The sequence below is a fragment of the Phascolarctos cinereus genome, unplaced genomic scaffold (assembly GCF_003287225.1).
Source record: "Phascolarctos cinereus isolate Bilbo 61053 unplaced genomic scaffold, phaCin_HiC Scaffold_726;HRSCAF=1367, whole genome shotgun sequence".
NCBI lineage: Eukaryota > Metazoa > Chordata > Mammalia > Diprotodontia > Phascolarctidae > Phascolarctos > Phascolarctos cinereus.
The window spans coordinates 53,347,860-53,367,406 of NW_027556098.1; the positions used below are offsets into that span (position 1 = coordinate 53,347,860).

The 19,547-nt window shown below is 39.3% G+C and overlaps 1 protein-coding gene and 1 pseudogene across 3 annotated transcripts in view; both read right to left on the reverse strand.

The window, feature by feature from the left end:
* Window positions 1-3,155: 3,155 nt before the first annotated feature.
* The window catches only part of LOC110214852 (interleukin-10 receptor subunit beta-like), a 127,053-nt gene continuing 110,661 nt past the window's right edge, over window positions 3,156-19,547 (reverse strand). For 2 of the 3 annotated variants that reach the window (XM_078146553.1, XM_020995938.2), the window contains 3 exons: window positions 14,814-14,961; window positions 9,072-9,229; window positions 3,156-4,428 (listed from right to left, as the gene is read on the reverse strand). In XM_078146553.1, coding sequence (XP_078002679.1) covers window positions 4,243-4,428; window positions 9,072-9,229; window positions 14,814-14,961 — 492 coding nt within the window. In that variant the 3' untranslated portion in view covers window positions 3,156-4,242. The remainder of the gene's footprint in view (window positions 4,429-9,071; window positions 9,230-14,813; window positions 14,962-19,547) is intronic. The other variant, XM_078146552.1, reaches the window with a different exon arrangement.
* LOC110214822 (tubulin alpha-1D chain-like) lies at window positions 14,968-18,215 on the reverse strand (annotated as a pseudogene).

Below are 19,547 nucleotides of genomic sequence, written 5' to 3' on the forward strand. Positions count from 1 at the left end.
GGAAAAGTTTTTCCTATTAAAAATTCTCCATTAAATAACTGTATAAGAAAAAAATTACAATTTTTATTATAGTCTCTGATTCTATAGGACCATTAGTTTTATATTCTAAAGAGGTATTGACAGAAAAAAACTGTACAAAACTATTGATATCAGCACTATTTATAAAAACAAAAAGTTAGAAACAAACTATGTAGACAAATACTGGGGAATGGCTGAACAAATGGTAATATATGAATAAGATTTAATATTATTATTAATTACTAATTATTGCTAAAGGTTCAAACCTCACCTTGACCAAAATAGAGGAGAAACTCTCTTCCACTAGGGCACAGATGTTGACCTGAGTTACCTGTTCCTAGCACTGGTCAGTGGCTCATAGATCTAAGAGACACAATAGAAAAATTCCCTGTCACTGAAACATGGGTTCACAATCTTAGTCCTTGCTGTCTTTGGTGAATAAAAAATAGAGAATGTGTAGTATTTCTATTGTGCTTTATAGTTTACAAAATGCTTTACAAATATAATCTCATTTTATCCTCACAGCAACCCTGGGAGGTAGGTGCTATTATTATTCCCATTTTACAGATGGGGAAACTAAGGCAGGCAGAGGTTGTGACCCACCCAGGACTATACAGCTAGTGATTATCCAAGGCTGGATATGAACTCTAAGTTCAGCAGTTTATCCAGTGTGCCACTTAATGCAGGAAGCCTCGTCTAAAAAGGTACAGCTGCTGAGAGTTGTAGTTCTAGCCACGTGGACCTGGCACGACAGACCCTGGAGCTCTTTCCAATCCAAGATTTCACTGTAATTGCAGTGGCCCTGCTTCGAAGAAATCTAGAAAGAGGTTCCGCTGAATCCTGGTTGCTACTGGATGCCTTAAGTGAGGGTGAAGTCATGGAGTCACTGGATTTAGAACGGAAAGAAAATTTAAAGGTCATTTTTGTTTAACCCCTTCATCTCACAGATAAGAAAGCGGGGGTCCAAAAGGGGTAAATGACTCCCCAGTGTGAAACAGGCTGCAAGTTAACAACCAGGACTTGAAACTATGTCTTGTGAATCCATTGCAAATAGTAGACCACTATCTCACTTCACCACAAGGGTAAGAAAACACACTAAGTGAAGAGCAGCTCACAGAGGGGAAGGCTGGAGTTTTGGATCTGGCAAGAGATCCAGTTGTTCTCAGAACTGGCAGAAGACCTGAATCTAGGAAACTGTGGTAGCCACCAGATAGGTCTTAAGTTCCACTAGAACTAAGAAAAGAAAAGAAAAAGCCAAGGGAAAAAAAGGTGACACTCAATTAAGCTGAATAGTGTACAACAGCAGACAAGTATGTTGCAGACCCATGAGAAAAAGAGTATAGAAAAAGAGCCCTAAGAATGATGGAGGTCTAAAATGGTCTAGTTTGCTGAGAGCTGAGAAGATAAAGTGAAAAGGGCAGTTGTCTGCTGTTCGGTGGTGTCTGACTCTTCATGACCCCATTTGGGATCTTCTTGGCAAAGATACTAGAGTGGTTTGCCATTTCCTTCTCCAGCTCATTTGACAGATGACAAACTGAGGCAAACAGGGTTAAGTGACTTGCCCAGCTCCTATACCTAGTAAATGTTTGAGGGCAGATTTGAACTCAGGTCTTCCTGACTTTAGACCCAGTGCTCTATACACTGTACCACCTAGCAGCACCTTGAATTAAGCTTCTACCACCCTAAATACCTGTTGTCTCTTTTCTTCCACAACCTAATAACAGTCAGCATTTATTTAGGGCTTTTAAGATGTTTGCAAAGCTGTGTACATGTTATTTCTTTTGATTCCCATAACAACCCTGCAAAGGTAGGTGCTATTGTTTTCCCCATTTTTATAGATGAAGCAACTGAGGCAAAGAGGGATTAGGTGACTTGCCCAGGGTCACCCAGCTCCTTAGTTTCAGAAGTAGGATTCACACTCAGGTTTCCTGACTCTTGGCCCAGCACTTTAGCTAGCACCACCGCTGCCTACGCAGTTGCTGACAGTAAAGATAGTGGCAGGTTAAGAATCAAATGGCACCACCTACCTTACTGGAATCATGGGGACCAATAGATGCCCAGATATCTGTACTAATTACCCAGGTTTTGTGGGGAAATTGGGGATAATCAGCTTGATTTCCTGGATCTCAGGCAGTGTGGAATAAAGTTGGATGAGGCTTAGATGGAAGCAGGAGTAGCATAAGCATAGGATTATTGAATATTAAAGCTGGAAGGGATTTAGACATCATCTAGCCAAAACCTTTCATTTTATAAATGTAGGAGCTAAGTTGTAGAGTGTTACCCCATTAACAAAGTCAGGGCAGCTAAGCTGCCTTGGCAACAAGCAACAGCCAAAGCAAATAACCCTGAGGTTATTAAAGGTTATTATCTCTCACTTCCTTTTTGCTAGGGCTGCCTATAGGTACCAGATAAAATTGAGGAGAAACAGAACTTCTAGGCTGGTGATCTTTAGGATAGTTGGTTTTCCTGAAGTTACAGATCTGACATATGAGGTATCGGTGGATAAGAGTGCTGGAACTGGAATCAGGAATTTTTGTCGTTCAGTTGTTTCAGTCACATTCGATTCTTTGTGACCCTATTTGGGGTTTTCTTGGCAAAGAGCCTGGAGTGATTTGCCATTTTCTTCTCCAGCTCATTTGACAGAAGAGGAACTGAAGCAAACAGGCTTAAGTGACTTGCCAGGGTCACACAGCTAGTAAGTGTCTGAGGCTGTATTTGAACAGAGGTCTGGCCTCTAAGGCCAGTGCTCCACCCACTGCACCATTGAGCTGCCCTGGAAGATGTTTATTTCTGGTTATAGACTTGGGGGTGGCCCTCCTAATGCTTCTCTACTTTGAAGAGCTGGGTAAATTCCTATTAACTTTCACTTCCTGAGTTTGCTTCATTTAAGGGTGAAGGCCTGAGCAAAGATTTCTTTTTTTTTTCTTTTTCTTTTGTGTGAGTCACACAGCTAGTAAGTGTTATGTGTCTGAGGCTGGATTTGAACTCAGGTCCTCCTGACTCCAGGGCTGATGCACCACCTAGCTGCCCCCACGAGGATTTCTTTTAACACATCATTCTACAAAGATTTATACGACACCTACGATGTACAAGGCCCTATAAAGATGACCTGTACATAAATAAATATAACACAAAACAGAGATGTGCATTAAATATATGAACAAATTGCTGTGAAATTTCAGAGGTTTGGCATAGACCTGGAATCTATGAACACTTCATGGAACAGGTAATATTTGAGCTTAGAAAGATAAGAAACATTTCAAATAAGCAAGGATTGCAAATAGGGGAAGGAGGTATTCTCAGGAATAGAGAACAGAGTGAGCAGAGGAATAGAAGGGCATGTTCCTACGATTGCAAATTAATAATATATATATATATATATATATATATATGTTTTTTTTTTAAAATTTTTTGCTTTTTGGTGAGGCAGTCAGGGTTAAGTGACTTGCCCAGAGTTACACAGCTAGGAAATATCAAGTGTCTGATATTTGAACTCAGGTACTCTTGATTTCAAGGCCAGAGCTCTATCCACTGTGCCACCTAGCTGCCCCTGTAAACTGACATTTAACAGTAGCTCAACTTTATATAATGTTTCATGGCTACAAGCATTTTATATAACATTTCCTCACTCAATTCTCAAAACAACCTTGAGAAACAGGCAATGTCAGAAACAATTGAATTATTCAGTCTTATAATAATCACACAAACTGTGTCACTGACACATTGAATTAGAGGAGTGCAAGTTAACATGGCACTATTCATATTACAAAACCAAAAATATAAAAATAATTCTAGTAAAAATTTTCTTGGAAAAAATTTAGTATTTTGTACAACATTCTTTAGACCTTCTTAAATTGCACTGAGGATTTTCCCACCTTAGAACAGCATATTTTGAGCTAGGGTTTCACAGGCTCTTAGTGGCATTCATTCCTTCAAATGTTTATTTTTTCTCGAGTTCGTCACTTGTTTGGCATCAGACAGGTCAAAAAGTATGTTAGCAAAAGAGAAATCTCAAAAGCACTCTTTTTGTTTTATATTAGTAACCTATCAAGTACGAAATAACTATACTGCAGGATTTTCTGCCAAATGATCATTTCAAATTACAACCAATTCAGTTATGGAAAGCTCTTGAGTCAGAGTTTGATCTGAAGGCCTAACTCTGTATTTCACTGCCTGTTCTTCATGTGGATGAGACTGGACAAACTTTTGGAGTGCTATGACCACCTAGGTGTTTTTTTTTCCAGAGAGTAGGGATTGTTGTAGTACTTCTGCTGAACAGTCACATGGAGCAGTTGTGTCATGCCCAGTGTTTTCAGATTCTTCTATGACACTTAACTTATCAAAGGATTCACTCTCGCTGGAAGGTACTGGCAAGAGAAATGAAATGCCGTAGGAAGGCTGTTCCAAATACTGTGGAGGAAAAGAGAAAAAAAAAATCATGCCATATCCATTCCTTTTTTAAACATAAAGGCTTACTAAGAGTATAATCAGAACTATTTTATCTAAAAATACTGAGGTCTGTTAATTAATAATTAATTTGTTAAATCAGTTTGCCACAGATTTGCTGCATGATCTAGGATAAATCTCATATTCAAAATGTTTATTCTCTTAGTGTTAACTGGGTTGGTACAATGGATAGAGCATTGGCCCTGGAATTAGGAATACCTGAGTTCAAATCTGACCTCAGAAGCTAGCTGTGTGACCCTAGGCAAGTCACTTTAATCCTGATTGCCTCCTCCAACCTCTCCAAAAATGTTTACTCTTGAAAATCAAGGATATTTTCTGTCCTGATTGGGATGCTGTGTGATTAACACTAAGGTTACAAGATATGGTGGAGGGAATACTGGACCCTGATTCAGGAGACTTAGGTTTATTAGTTCTGACCTTGACTGGGTTCATGACGTTGGAAAGGCCACTAACCTCTCTAAAACTTAGTTTCCTTGTCCATAAAATGAATAGGTTGGAATATGCTATTTCTTAGGTTCCTTCTATCTCTGTGATTTTGATATTTTGTATTCCTTATGGCTCTCTGTCCTCTACCATCCAATGCTCTATATGTAGAAGCATTTAATGAATTTAAAATTTCTTATTTTTCTCCTTTATTTCTTTCATTTTCCATCCCTTCCTGGTTAGGTTTTCCTTTTTTCTTTTTTTTTTTTTGGTGAGGCAATTGGGGTTAAGTGACTTGCCCAGAGTCACACAGCTAGTGATTGTTATGTGTCTGAGGCCGGCTTTGAATTGAGGTCTTCCTGACTCCAAGGCCAGTGCTCTATACACTGTTATGAGTTTTTTTTTGTTGTAATTTACTTCTTATATTCCATTTAAAAGTCCTTTTAGAAATTCAACCCAATAGAATGAGCACTGGACTCAGGTCAGAGGTCAGGTCAGGTCAGAGGATTCTGCCTCCAGCTACCTAGTATGATCATGACACCTCTCTGATCCTCAGTTTCCTCGTTGGTAAAATGAGAGGACTATGCTAGATGATTCCTATCATCCCTTCTTCAGGGCAGGGGAAGGGGGAAAGGTCTACATTTTATGGTTCTGAGGTGATGGCAGCAACTACATCTGGTTTAATATAACTAAAGATTTTTTCCTTGTTATTTCTCTTGACTCAAAGACACAGGCAAACCACAAGTGAACTTTGGAAAAATAAATATGGACCTTCCATATTTCATAAAGCCAGTAGGTTCATGCTGAAGGTCTGAGAAGTAGACTCTTGACTGGCTTGGAGGAAGTGGAATTTGATATTTTCCCCAGGTGGTGGTAGTGAGGACAAATTCAGGAGTAAAGACTCCTCCCAGTAATCTTCTCACTCAGCCTGCATCTGTACCTGCTTCCGGGGCCTCAATGTGACCCTTAGGGTGGGCCAGAGGAGAGAGAGGAACTGGTGCCTGCTTACAGCTGCAGCAGCTGCTTATATAGAGTAGCATGTGCCAGAAACCTGCAATACCAGAGAAGCTTTCCTTCCTGCACTCCCTATAATTAGTTTATGCATCCCCTGGGGACTCTGGCCTTTACTTGATTCTTCTTTGTTGTTTTACCTTGTTCACATTATTGTAGATGACTGCAATTAGCAAGTGGGCTCCCTGACTGTTCAACCCTTAAGGCTCATTTCTGAGGCCCTTGGTCTTCACTGCCTTATAAAGTTCATTCCTTTATTAGGTTTTCTTTAAGTGATATGCATTTATTAGGTGTTCACTATGTGCCAGACACCGTGCTAAGGAGTGGGCATACGAAAGAAAAACAAACTGCTATGTATAGAAGATTCTAAACCTTTAGATCAGTTATTATTTCAATCACTAAAAATTTTCCCTAGCAGTGTTCATGTGTCTAATATTGAGCATAATATTTACCCCTCAAAATCCTTAGCAGTTCCCAAATTTCCTGTTGTTATTGTTTGTCCTTTGTTCTCCAAGAGGACCATGACATCAGGGAAGTGATGCCATGACATGCAAGTGAATTGGATTTAAGTGAAAGAGGGGTATGCAAAGTCACCAGCCTCACTTTCTGCCCCGGAGCCATCTGGGTCCAGTGGCAAGATATAGGTCAGGATGACTGGCTGATGGCCCAGGATGCAGTGGGGGACCTTGGTCTTTTCAAGCTAAGGTCTTTAACAGGTCTCAATTTGACTGAGGCAGTGCCCATTCAGAGATTAAGGCTTAATAAAAAAAAATGAGGCAACGAATGGCCTCTTCATTTAGTAAAAAAATAAAAAAAATTGATCCAGGAGGGGAAGACCCTGAGGGTTTTGGCCAAAACATATTTCCTAATGCTGTCAATAGCACTATCACCACTCAAGTCCTTCAAGCTATATGGACTCCGCAGTTCTCTTTTTCAGTGCCCATATCTTGTGTGTCTCTCTGTCTCTCTCTTCACATACACTTGCCTTTTTTTTTTTTTTGGCTAGGCAATGGGGTTAAGTGACTTGCCCAGGGTCATACAGCTAGTGTTATGTGTCTGAGGTCCTCCTGAATCCAGAGCTGGTTGCTCTATCCACTGCACCACCTAGTGGCCCCGCCTTGCCTTTTTCTTTACACTTCTAGAATCCCTACCTCATTGTCCATTCCAATAGTCCTGTGTGCCTAGGTTGCTACACAGCCTGCCCTATCTTCTGGTCTTTAACAACTCACTCTTCTTTTAGTTTCCCTACATAAAATGGAATAATTCCCTTCTTAAAGAAAGTTGCTTTAGGTATACTGTCTTATTTTCGGAAGCCTACAATGGTTCTCAATTGCTGTATGTTTTAACTTAATATTCTTACTCCAAAGCCAGAGTAAAAACATTAATTTGCAGTTTCTTTTACTTTATCTGGTCAGCCCTAATTAATATTCTCAGGCAGTCAGGTGACAGAATATAGTGCTAGGCCTGGAGTTAGGAAGGCTAATTTTCCTAAGTTCAAATCTGGCCTAGACACTCATGAACTGTGTGACCCTGGGAAAGTTAACCTTAACCCTATTTTCCTTAGTTTTGTTATCTGTTAAATGAGCTGGAGAAGGATAACGGGGTAACCACTCTAGTATCTTTGCCAAGAAAACTCCAAATAGGGTCACAATGAGTCAAAAGCAACTGAACAACAACAAATTTTATTCTAGCTTCTGCTAGCATCTCTTGACCATGTACATGTTCTTAGCCTCTTCCTCTAATAGGTAATTACTACTTCCTCTCAGGAAATGACTAATTTCTTTTCAAATACTGCTTAAAGCTCACTTATTGGTCTGTTTGAAGCGAGATTGCACTGTTTCAGTTATTCTAACGTCTTCATCGTTCCCTGACTACTTGTCTATCTCTTTGGTTATCTCTTGGCTGTGCTAGAATTTTATAATGTGTTATGAATTTTGGGTTCTTCTACTTAAATTTGACCTATCTCTTCCTTTAGAATTTAAGCATTATGAAGGGTAGAGACTGTGTCTCTGGTCTCCACTATATATATATATATATATTTTTTTTTTTTTAAAGAATTTTTTTTTCTTTTAGTGAGGCAGTTGAGGTTAAGTGACTTGCCCAGAGTCACACAGCTAGTGAGTGTTATGTGTCCGAGGTCACATTTGAACTCAGGTCTTCCTGACTCCAGGGCCGGTGCTCTATCCACTGCACCACCTAGCTGCCCCAGGTCTCCACTATATTATTGTTGTTGTTTATGATGGTGAAATGATTACATTGCTCTTTAGCCAAATGAAGTCAGTACTTTGGCAATATGGTGTAAAATATTTATTTATTGGCAAACAGCTTGGCCTTACAAAAGTGTGGAGCATGCTTTAACTACCAAGTATCATTTGAGTAGCATCAAGAAAACATTATCTTCTCACCCTACAATTAATTAGACAGTGAGGTAAACATTTTCTTTTCTAGGCTTCTTTTAAAATGTAAGTACTCCTGGAGGTCATTAAGAATGATTAGTACCAACTATGACTAGTACAGAAGTATGTTTTATATGATTGTACATATATAATAACCTATATCAAATTGCTTACCATTTAAGGAGAGGAGGAGAAGGAGGGAGGGAGAAAAATTTGGAACTCAAAATTTTGTAAAAATGAATGCGAAAAATTGTCTTCACATATATTAAAAATACTATTAAAAAAAGAATGACTAGAACCTTAATGTGGATTAATTTAGCAAATTTCTCCCCTTACAACACAGGACATTTGGGACAAAAAGGGAACCATTGAAAGTGGGTGAGGAGAAAGAGTGAAAAAGGGGAAGGTGGAGATTTTTGGAAGACAAATGACCTATTTCATAAGTTTGCCTTGTGTTGACCATGGCTATAGACTTCACTGATGTGAATACTTCAACAGGGCAGAGTTATCAACATACCGTGTGTGTGTTATTTTCAACTGTCCAGAGGCTGATAACCCCAGCAAGGGAATGCATATGTCTTCTTTTGTAACCCAAAGGTAAAGATTTGGGATTCATGATTTAATCCTGGGCAAATAATTTTATATAGCTAGAATTTACCCATCTATGGAATAATGAGGTATAAGGTAAATACACAGACAGGGAAGAGGACTGCTTAAATATTTCATATGTATACATATACATATAAAAAAAAATACCTCTTTCAGATGCTGAGGAAAAGAATACCCAGGGAAGAATATACACTTTACTTTTCTGTAGAAGTACCACAGCATGCAGAAACAACCAAGCACCAACATTAAAACCACTATCATCGATACAATGAGCACAGTAACATAAGTCCAGTATGGATGTGACCCTATAGGAAAGAAAGACATAATTTCTCTCAAGAATTCAATTTTTGCGAAGTTTATTTTCACAGTCATTAGGAAGTATCTTCTGACACCAATCCTAGACACAAAAGAACTTGTAGGGAAAGAGAACAGCTGGCTCAAGAGTAATAGTTAAGATACATGCTTTTCCCACTCACATTTTTAAAGGCTGGTTTTTGTATCCAAAGAATAAGAATGTGTTTCCCATTTAAAATGTAACAATGAAACAATAGATTTAGGGCTAACTGATTTTCTTTGAAAGTGTCAACTCCTAGTTAATACTTAAAAATTCAGTTCAATAAATGGTGGCACAATGAGATAGAGTGTTGGGCCTGGAGTCAGGAAGACTCAGCTTCCTGAGTTCAAATCTGGCCTTAGATACTTACTAGTTGTGTGACCCTGGGCAAGTCACAGTTCTTGTTTGTCCTGTTCGTCTCAGTTCCTCATCTGTAAAATGAGCTAGAGAAGGAAATGGCAAACCACCCCAATATCTCTTCCATGAAAACCCATGTCATGAAGAGTGGGACATGACTGAAAAATGACTGAACAAAAGGTTCCAAGAACTGTGCTAAGCAGGGGATACAAATAAGAAAAAGAGACAATCCCTGCCCTCAAGGAATTTATAATCTGGGGTGGGGGTGGGTGGAGGGGGAGACAACACACCAAAAGAAGCTTGAGGCCCAGAACAGGGAGAGGTAGGCCAGAGGGTGTCAAAAGTGGGAGCATGTTCCAGGCGGAGTCAAAACCTGCAGATGGAGAATGGAGTTACCAGGAAAGTCACGAGCCCTCTATAAAGAAAGGAACACTTTGAGGGGCATTTAGTGCCCCACCCTCCAGCCCTCCAATCAGATGGGAAAAGCCACTGAGGGTGAGTTGAGAAGATGAACCTGAGTCTTTCTTCAAGGTGATAAGATTTCTGGTTATCAGCTCATCCTGGATCTGTGGTAGGCGGTGGGCATATTGTTCCTGGAGTAGAAGCCAAGCAGAGTTGCTGCTGATGTAGTCTTCTACTTGTTTTCTTAGCTGGATGGACTGATGATTTAGGAAAGACTGAGTAGGAATTCAGTGTGCATAAAAAAAGTTCAAATGGGTGACCTCTCAATCTTTTTCATGGTCATTTTCAGGTAAGAAGGATTGCTGTGAGTTGCCAGGTGGAGGAAGGAAACTGGCACCACTCTTGCCTTACTCTGTCCCCTCCCATTATGTTCCTGAATATCAGAATTTCCACCAGCACCTAGAGTTGGTAAGAGTCCATTGGAGTAGTAGTAGCTGACTACAGAAGGCCCTGAAGATACAGGTAGAAAGCCAGCTCCCCAAGGAGGGTGGCAGCTTTAGGGATGGTGATCCCTCATGATAGAAATGCTGGGGGTATGGATTCTAGAAATGCACTGATCCTTGGAGCTGAGAGAAATGATTATTCCTCTTTTATATTAATAACCAATTATTAAATTAGGATAAAGGTTTCCCCTCCTTATTTCCTCATTCAGAAACCAGAAACCTAAGGTTGTTCAGTCTCTGAAGGACACTGTTGATGGATGAGATTGCCCAAATCCTGGGGTACATGCTTTTCAAACCTGGGTGGGAGATTATATCCAATTATAAAACCTTACAAAGACTTTAGTTTAAGGTGAATTCCCGCCCATTGTGTTCTGCTGAGGTGTGGGTGGTGGGGTAGATCCTGTGTCTAGATTGCCCAAGGCTGGGAGTGTTCTGGTTTGAGATAGTCTGTCTTTGTCCATGAGTGACATAATCAAAGTCACATTCCCCCAGACCCTCATCAGAATAGGTCCACCTCTTATTATAATATCCATTTTTCTCATTAATTGTTAACTAATTAGAGTTGACTGTCTACTGTCGGGAACACTCACTCTCCCAAGGGAATGTAAGAGTCATGAAGCTGCCATGATTCCTCTTTTGGTTTAGGAGAGATAGCCAAATGCAATAATTAATAAAATGATTAATTAGCCAGAAACGATGTCTCTCTTTTATACATCGCAGAGCTCAGCATTGAGCTACATTATACCTAAGGAAACCTCATCAGGATTCCACAAAGAAAAAGACTTCCAGAGCCAATATTCAGGAGGTCTCTCCCTTGGCCACACATGTTCTCTCTACATGTACTTCACTACTATTACACTTTAAACTTGAGCCCAGTCTCCTCAGGGAGACTGAGTTTGCCCATTTTTTTTTTGGTGGTGGGGAAGGATGATTTATAACTATTCTTTTTGATATACCTTCTCAGCAAAGTCCTTTTCTAAAAGCTAATAGTTCAGTCATATCCAACTATTCATGACTGGTGAACATGACTGTTTTCTTGGCAAAAATACTGAAGTGGTTTGCCATTTCCTTTTTCAGTTTTGTGCAAGCAAAGCTTAACTGACTTGCCCAGGGTCACACACTAGCCAGTAAATGTCTGAGGTTAGATTTGAACTCTGGTCTTCAGAATGATAATGGGGAGGACATTAGATGGGAGCTCATAAACCGCAGAACTAGAAATCGCAACCTCCCAGGGTTATCTACAGAACTTGTAGGGGAGCAAGAGACATCATTCTCTAAGGATCCAAACTGTCTCTGCAAGTGCAGGTTGGGAGAGTGAGTCCAGAGGAGGGTGCTACAAGGGAGAATCTGAAGTTGACTTTTCCTATGGTGCTGTGCCAGCTCATGGATACTACTATCTTCAGGGATTTCAAATCTTTCAACCCATTCAAAAATTCAGACCTTGGCAGAAGTGGCAGTGATTCATTCACTTTGGAGTCTCAAAACTGTGTTTTATCTTCCTATTTCATGACCAAATATATTCTAAACTATGATACACGTGTTTTTCTCTTTGACCACAGGAAGATGAGGAGATAAGAATCTTAATGGAAAATGAGACAAATGTTATAGTTCAAAATTTTCCTGGAGAAAAAAAAATGAGCCAATTTATAATAAACTGATAAAATAATACAGGTGAATCATTTTGCATTTTAAAACCTAGACCAAGCCGAGAGGAAGTCAAGATAGGGGTCAGATCTTTTTGCATTTAAGAAAACATGCAGAACAACCATTTTGGCCGATATTGACCATTTTGCTTCGTGTATGTGTCACATTTTGCATATGTGCATATGAACCGCAAGACCATATTCATCAACTGTTTTCCTTCAATGTCTTCTCTCTTTTTCTAATTGGTATAAAAAGACTTAATTGCTAAAAAAGAAGTAGCTACCTTTGATTTAGTGAAACTAGCTATACTAACAAGGATACATATTCCTTCTCTACAGTCAAGTGTGCTGTCACACTTGTTTTAAAAATGCAAATCTATTCCAACACAATTTATATAGTAGGAGACAAATATAACTCAAATTTTTCATTTGCTTATGTGCAATTTTGTCTGGGAAGAATAATGAGACTGCAGAAAACATCACTGCTTCACCACAACTCATAAGTTGCAATTCTTCTGATGCACAAACAAACCAGATCTCTTTCAAGGTAAAGTGTCATATTTATTGTATATTTTCTGGTAGACAAAAGAGAACTGGTCTGCACCAATGCAGTCTACCCACAACCCACTACCTTCTGTCATGGCTACCCCTTACCATATTTGTGGCCCACTGAGGCCATCTTCTTAACTGTATCTGTCTACTTGGCCAGCCCAAGCCCTTGAGAACTGGGTACACAGGCCAATGAGTAGCCCTAGGGCCACAAACATCACCAATATTTATTATAATCTTTATATATTTATTTAGCATGTATAAAAACTGTGCTGTTGTTTTTGTTAGGTTCCTATCCCCTTTTTAAAAAATATATCAGTGATGAAGTTTTTGAATGCTGTGCTCCTAAACCCACTTTTCTCATAAGCCCTTTGGTTTTTATTGCACAATTTTGCATAGCATGGTGATTTTTAGGAATGCATATGTCGAATTACAGCAGAACTACAGCATTTTGAATTGTGCCACATGTTCACAGTACTGGACATGCAATTTGAATGTTGACATTGTGTTAATTGTGCTAAACAATTCCTTAAACCCCACCTTAAGCAATCAGTGACCCCGGCTGCCCAGAGCATGCGAAGCAAAGGGTCTGGGAGTAGATTGTAGTGGGAAGGAATTTGGGTCAGGCCACAGTGAAGGGCAGGTTAATAAGCAACTTACCTGAGGGAGACCTCATGGGACACCAGTGCTACCTGTGTCAGGCAACCATGTAATAGAGAGAAGTCCCTGTTAGGAGTACATAAGAATTACACTACTTCTTCCTTGGAGGCTCCTGCTGACTATGAGTGGGCTGCTTTTTTCCAGCATGCCTCCATGGGAAAGAAAGCTATGCAAAGCTGCAGTCTCTCTCTATTTTCCATTTAACAACCATTATAGCAGCTGAGAGAAAAGCCGAACTTCAAAACTCATGTTTAAGAGTTTTGTAGTGCAGGAAAGGACCGATTGATTCCTTCCCACATGAGAGGGCAGCCAGGATGGGAGAGGATCTGGACATCTGATCATATGAAAAATGATTAAAGGCACTAGGGATGTGCAAATATAGAAAATCTGGAGGAGGTATGATAGCTATCTTTAAATACATGAAGGACTGCCAAATGGAAGATTTAAATGTACTCACTATAGCTTCGGTGGGCAGAATGAAGTCCAAAGAGTGGAAATCATAGGCCTTAACTTGATGTAAATAATTGAAAAAGGTCCAGAAATGAATAAGCCACCTTGAAAAGAAGTGAACTCTCATTCCTTGGAAATATTTGAGAAAAAGTTAGATAACTACTTGTTAGTGATATTGTAGAGTTCTAAATTAGGTAGGAGGCTGGAGTATGTCTGAGACTGTGTGATTCTTTTAAGACCTGAGTAAAGCAATAGCAATCTCAAAGATGGCACAATTATAGAGTTAATATTTCAGGAATTATGTTGAAAGATAATTTTTTGGAGTGCATGACTGCTTCTGTTTTGTTGTGTGTATGTATCGCATTTTGCATATGTGCGTAAGAACCGCAAGACCATGTGCAGCAGCTGTCTTCTTTCGGTGTCTTCTCATCTCCTCCAATTGGTATAAAAAGACTCAATTGATAAAAAAAAAGCGTATTTCAGAGTCTCTAGAATGTCATCCTCCATCATCTAGCCTAACAGGTAGCAACCTTTGATTTAGTGAAACTAGTTGTACTAACAAGGATACATATTCCTCCTCTATCTCCTGTAGCTAATGGTACACATTTTTTTTTTAGGCAATTGGGGTTAAGTGACTTGCCTAGGGTCACACAGCTAGTAAGTGTCAAGTGTTTGGTCTGAGGCCAGATTTGAACTCAGGTCCTCCTGACTTTAGGGCCAGTGCTCTATCCACTGAGCCACCTAGCTGCCCCCTAATATACATTTTCCTTAACAAGTATACTCTACTTCCTTTTTGTAACAATTGTAACAATGAGCAATTGTCTATTTTTCCTTTATAAGTATTGCTAGCTGAATTGTGAATGACATATTGTCTTTCAACTGCTGTTGGAGTATGTCACACTCCGATTATAATAAAACCAGTCCTCTGGTTTGTGCTGGCTTAACTGACATTAGTTGGCTGAACTGATGAGAAAATTCATGCAACACTTACCATTATCAGTAGTCTGGGCACAGACAGGCTGACTCCATTCTCCACTTCTTTTCTTATCCATTATAAACCCTTGAACTTGAAGACAATAAACTGTCCAAGGATCCAGATTAGTAAGGACTTCAGAGTCATATCGAGTATTTTTTTCCAACTAAAATTGAAGATGAACCGAAGGTAAATGCCACAGATAAAGAACAATTTAATTTTTCAATGACCAGTTATAACACATACTCAGGTCTTACAACACATATTCAGGGAAGTATTAGGATGATGACTATATCCCACTTCTCTCTAGGAGGACCTTGTTTAACCAATGATGACTATTGATAAGCATCCCACTCCCTTAATTCTCTAACTCAAATGATATGCCAAGAAGTCAAATTCTTTTCTTTTACTTTGCACAGTGAATACACATAATATGTTATCCCTCAATCACTGACATTTTTTTTTTAATTTGCAAGTAAGAAGAGATTTTATTTTGTGGTGGTAGGAAAAGAGAAAGATATAAAAGATGGGTAGTTCAGGTAAACTTATTTACTGGATGCCTTCTAGAATTCCTCACTTTCATCTTCACCCTCTATAGAGTCTATGCCTACTTTCTCATAATCCTTCTCCAGGGCATCTTCCTGAGCCTCCGAGAATTCTCCTTCCTCCATACCTTTACCCACATACTATGCACAAATGCCTGCTTGGCATACATAAGGTAAAACTTGTGATCTAGACAGGCCCATGTTTCAGCAATGTCTGTGTGATACTGAGCGTACATACTGCCCATTGTACTTTAGCCAGGTCTCCACCAGGTACCACAGTTGGGGGCTGGTAATTGATACCAACCTTAAAGCCAGCGGGACACCAGTCTACAAACTGAACGGTTCTCTTGGTCTTGATTGAATTGACAATGGTGGCATCGACATCCTTGGGCACCACATCACCTCGGTACAGCATTTAACAGGCCATATATTTGCCATGATGTGGGTCACACTTTACTGTCTGGTTGGAGGGGTCAAAGCAGGATTTGGAGATCTGTGCCACAGAGAGCTGTTCATGATAGGCCTTTTCAGCAGAGACAATGGGTGAATAGGTGATGAGGGGGAAGTGGATTTGAGGATAAGGCACCAGATTGGTCTGGAACTCTTTAAGGTCTACATTGAGAGCACTATCAAAGCACAGAGAAGCAGTGATGGAGGAAATGATCTGGCCAGTGAGTCGGTTGAGGTTGGTATATGTAGGGTGCTTAAAGTCCAGGTTCTGGTGGCAGATGTTGTAGATTGCTTCATTGTCCACCATGAAGGCACAGTCTGAGTGCTCCAGTGTGGTGTGAGTAGTTTGGTTGAAATTATAGGGCTCTACTACAGCTGTGGATACCTGTGGGGCTGGGTAGATGGCAAACTCCAGCTTGGACTTCTTGCCATAGTCAATAGAGAGCCTTTCCATCAGCAGAGAGGTGAAACCTGAACCTGTACTGCCCCCAAAACTGTGAAATATCAGGAATCCCTGTAGCCCTGTGCATTGGTCCAACCATTTTCTGATGTTCTCTAAAACAAGAGCAATTATTTTCTTCCCAACAGTATAATGGCCTTGGGCGTAGTTATTAGCAACATTGTCCTTGCCAGAGATCAGCTGCTCAGGATGGAATAGCTGTTTATAGATGCTAGCCTAAACCTCATCTATTACTGCTTCTGATGAAGAAAAAAGGGGCAGAACTTTTTCAAGTGAACAATATGGGTACATAGGGATCTTAGCAACCAAAGTAGATTTTATTTTATTGATACTTATTGTCTTTACATCCTTATCATTTTGTCTCTGTATCGACTCTTGATTAAGTTCTACTTTGAGACAGAGGAAAACAATTACGCAATAATGTCTACTTTTAAATCAGACAGTATATACAAGATCTGTCCTAATAGCACTTTGCCTCTTTGCCAAGAGTGGTAGAGCTATGTGCTCTATGGGACCCTCACTGGTTTTTCAATTACTCAAAATTTTATTTGTATTTTGTTAACTTTTCCTTACATGGTTATATATTGTGGTTGTATATATTTTTCTCTTAGTTCTGCTTATTTTGTTCCATTCATATAAATCTTACCATGTTTCTCTGAATTCCTCACATTCATCTTTTCTTACTGTATAACAATGTTCTACTTCATTTAAACATCACAGTATTTTCTCAGTTGTTCTGCAGTTAATGGCTAGCCACTTAATTTCTGGTTCTTTGATACCACAAAGAGTGGTACTGTGAATATTTTGGTAGATAATAGATCTTCGTTTCCATCTTTGACTTTCTTTGGTTATATGCCTAGCACTGGAATTTCTGGGTGAAAACTTATGGACACTTTGTTCATTTTCCTGCATAATTTCTAACTGAGATTCAGAAATATTACTTTACAGCTCTACCATATGAATTAGTGTGCTTTCTCCTTTCCCCATATTATAACAAGAGTTATTGACATTTTTTGTGTGACCAAGTTCTATGGTATGAGGTCAGACTTCAGGGATGTTTCAGTTTCTATGTTTTACTGTTAGTGATTTTGATCATATTTTAATAGAGTCATTTACATTTTAACACTTTTGAATGCTCAGTTCATATACTCTGATGTCTTATCTAGTGAGAAATGGCTCTTGGTATTAAATATTTGTGTTAACTGAGAGGCAATATGGTGTAACTAAAAAAGTGCTGACCTGGTGGTGCTGAACTTGGAATCATAAAACCTGAGTTTAAATGCTAGCTCTCACACTATCATGGACAAGTCATTTAACTTCTCAGGACCTCAGTATCCTTTTTGTTTTCACTGAAGTTTGTTTTTCTTTTATTTATTTATTTATTTTTTTGCTAGGCAATTGGGGGTAAGTGACTCACCCGTGGTCACACAGCTAGTACATGTCAAGTGTTTGATCTGAGGTCAATTTGAACTCAGGTCCTCCTGACTTCAGGACTGGCTCTCTATCCACTGCGCCACCTAGCTGCCCCATGGACTTCAGTATCCTAATCTGTAAAATGAGGGGGTTGGTCTAGATGACTTTTTTCTTTTGTTTATATAAATTTGTTTATTTTCAGTTTTCAACATTCACTTCCACAAGTTTTTGAGTTCCAAATTTTCACCCCATCTCACCCCTTCCCCCACCCCAAGATGGCATGCATTCTGAATATCCCTTCCCCTACTCTGTCCTCTCTTCTATCTCAACCCCCTTCTCTTATCCCCTTTCCCTTCTATTTGCCTGTAGGGCAGGATATACATCTGTACCCCATTTCCTGTATTTCTTATTTCCCAGTAGCAGGTGAAAACTTTTTTTTTAAACATATGTTTTTAAAACTTTAGGTTTCAAATTTTCTCCCTCCCTCCCCACTCACCCTCATTGAAAAGGCAAGCAACTCAATATAGGTTGTACATGTGCAGTTATGCAAAACACTTCCATAGTAGACATGTTGTGAAAAACTAACTCTATTTCCCTTAATCCTATCCTGCCCTCCCATTTATTCTATTCTTTCTTTTGACCCTGTCCCTCCTCAGAAGTATTTACTTCTGATTACCCCTTTCCCAATCTGCCCTCCTCTCTATCATCCCCCTGCTCTCTTGTCCCCTTCTCCCCCTATTTTCCTGTAGGGTAAGACAGATTTCCATACCCAATTGAATGTGTATGTTATTCCCTCCTTAAGCCAAATCCTATGAGAATAAGATTCACTCATTCCCTCTCACCCCCCTGTTTCCCCTCCACTGTAAGAGACTTTTTTTTCTGTTTTTTTTTGTGAGATAATTTACCCCATTCTACCTCTCCCTTTCTTCTTCTCGAGTATAATCCTCTCTCATCCCTTAATTTTATTCTCCAGATATGACCCCTTAATCTTCAACTCACCCTGTGCCCTCTATCTATCTATCTATCTATCTATCTATCTATCTATCTATCTACATACATATAATTTTTTTCCTCCAACTACCCTAATACTGACAAAGGTCTCATGAGTTATAAATATCATCTTTCCATGCAGGAATGTAAACAGTTCAATCTTAATAAGTCTCTTATGATTTCTCTTTCCTGTTTACCTCTTCATGTTCCACTTGAGTCCTGTATTTGAAAGTCAAATTTTCTATTCAGCTCTGGTCTTTTCATCAGAATGCTTGAAAGTCCTCTATTTCACTGAATGACCATTTTTCCCCTGAAGGATTATACTCAGTTTTGCTGGGTAGGTGATTCTTGGTTGTAATCCTATCTCCTTTGCCCTCCAGAATATTATATTCCATGCCCTGCGGTCCTTTAATGTAGAAGCTGCTAAATCTTGTGTTATCCTGATTGTGTTTCCACAGTACTTGAATTGTTTTTCTGGCAGCTTGTAATATTTTCTCCTTGACCTGGGAACTCTGGAATTTGGCTACAATATTCCTAGGAGTTTTCCTTTGGGGATCTCTTTCAGGAGGAGATCTGTGGATTCTTTCAATTTCTATTTTGCCCTCTGGTTCTATATATCAGGGCAGTTTTCCTTGATAATTTCTTGAAAGATGATGTCTAGGCTCTTTTTTTGATCATGGATTTCAGATAGTCCAATAATTTTTAAATTCTCTCTCCTGGATCTATTTTCCAGGTCAGTTGTTTTTCCAATGAGATATTTCACATTGTTTTCTAATTTTTCATTCTTTTGGATTTATTTTACAGTGTCTTGATTTCTCATAAAGTCACTATCTTCCAATTGCTCTATTCTAATTTTTAAGGAAGTATTTTCTTCAGTAATCTTTTGGACTTCCT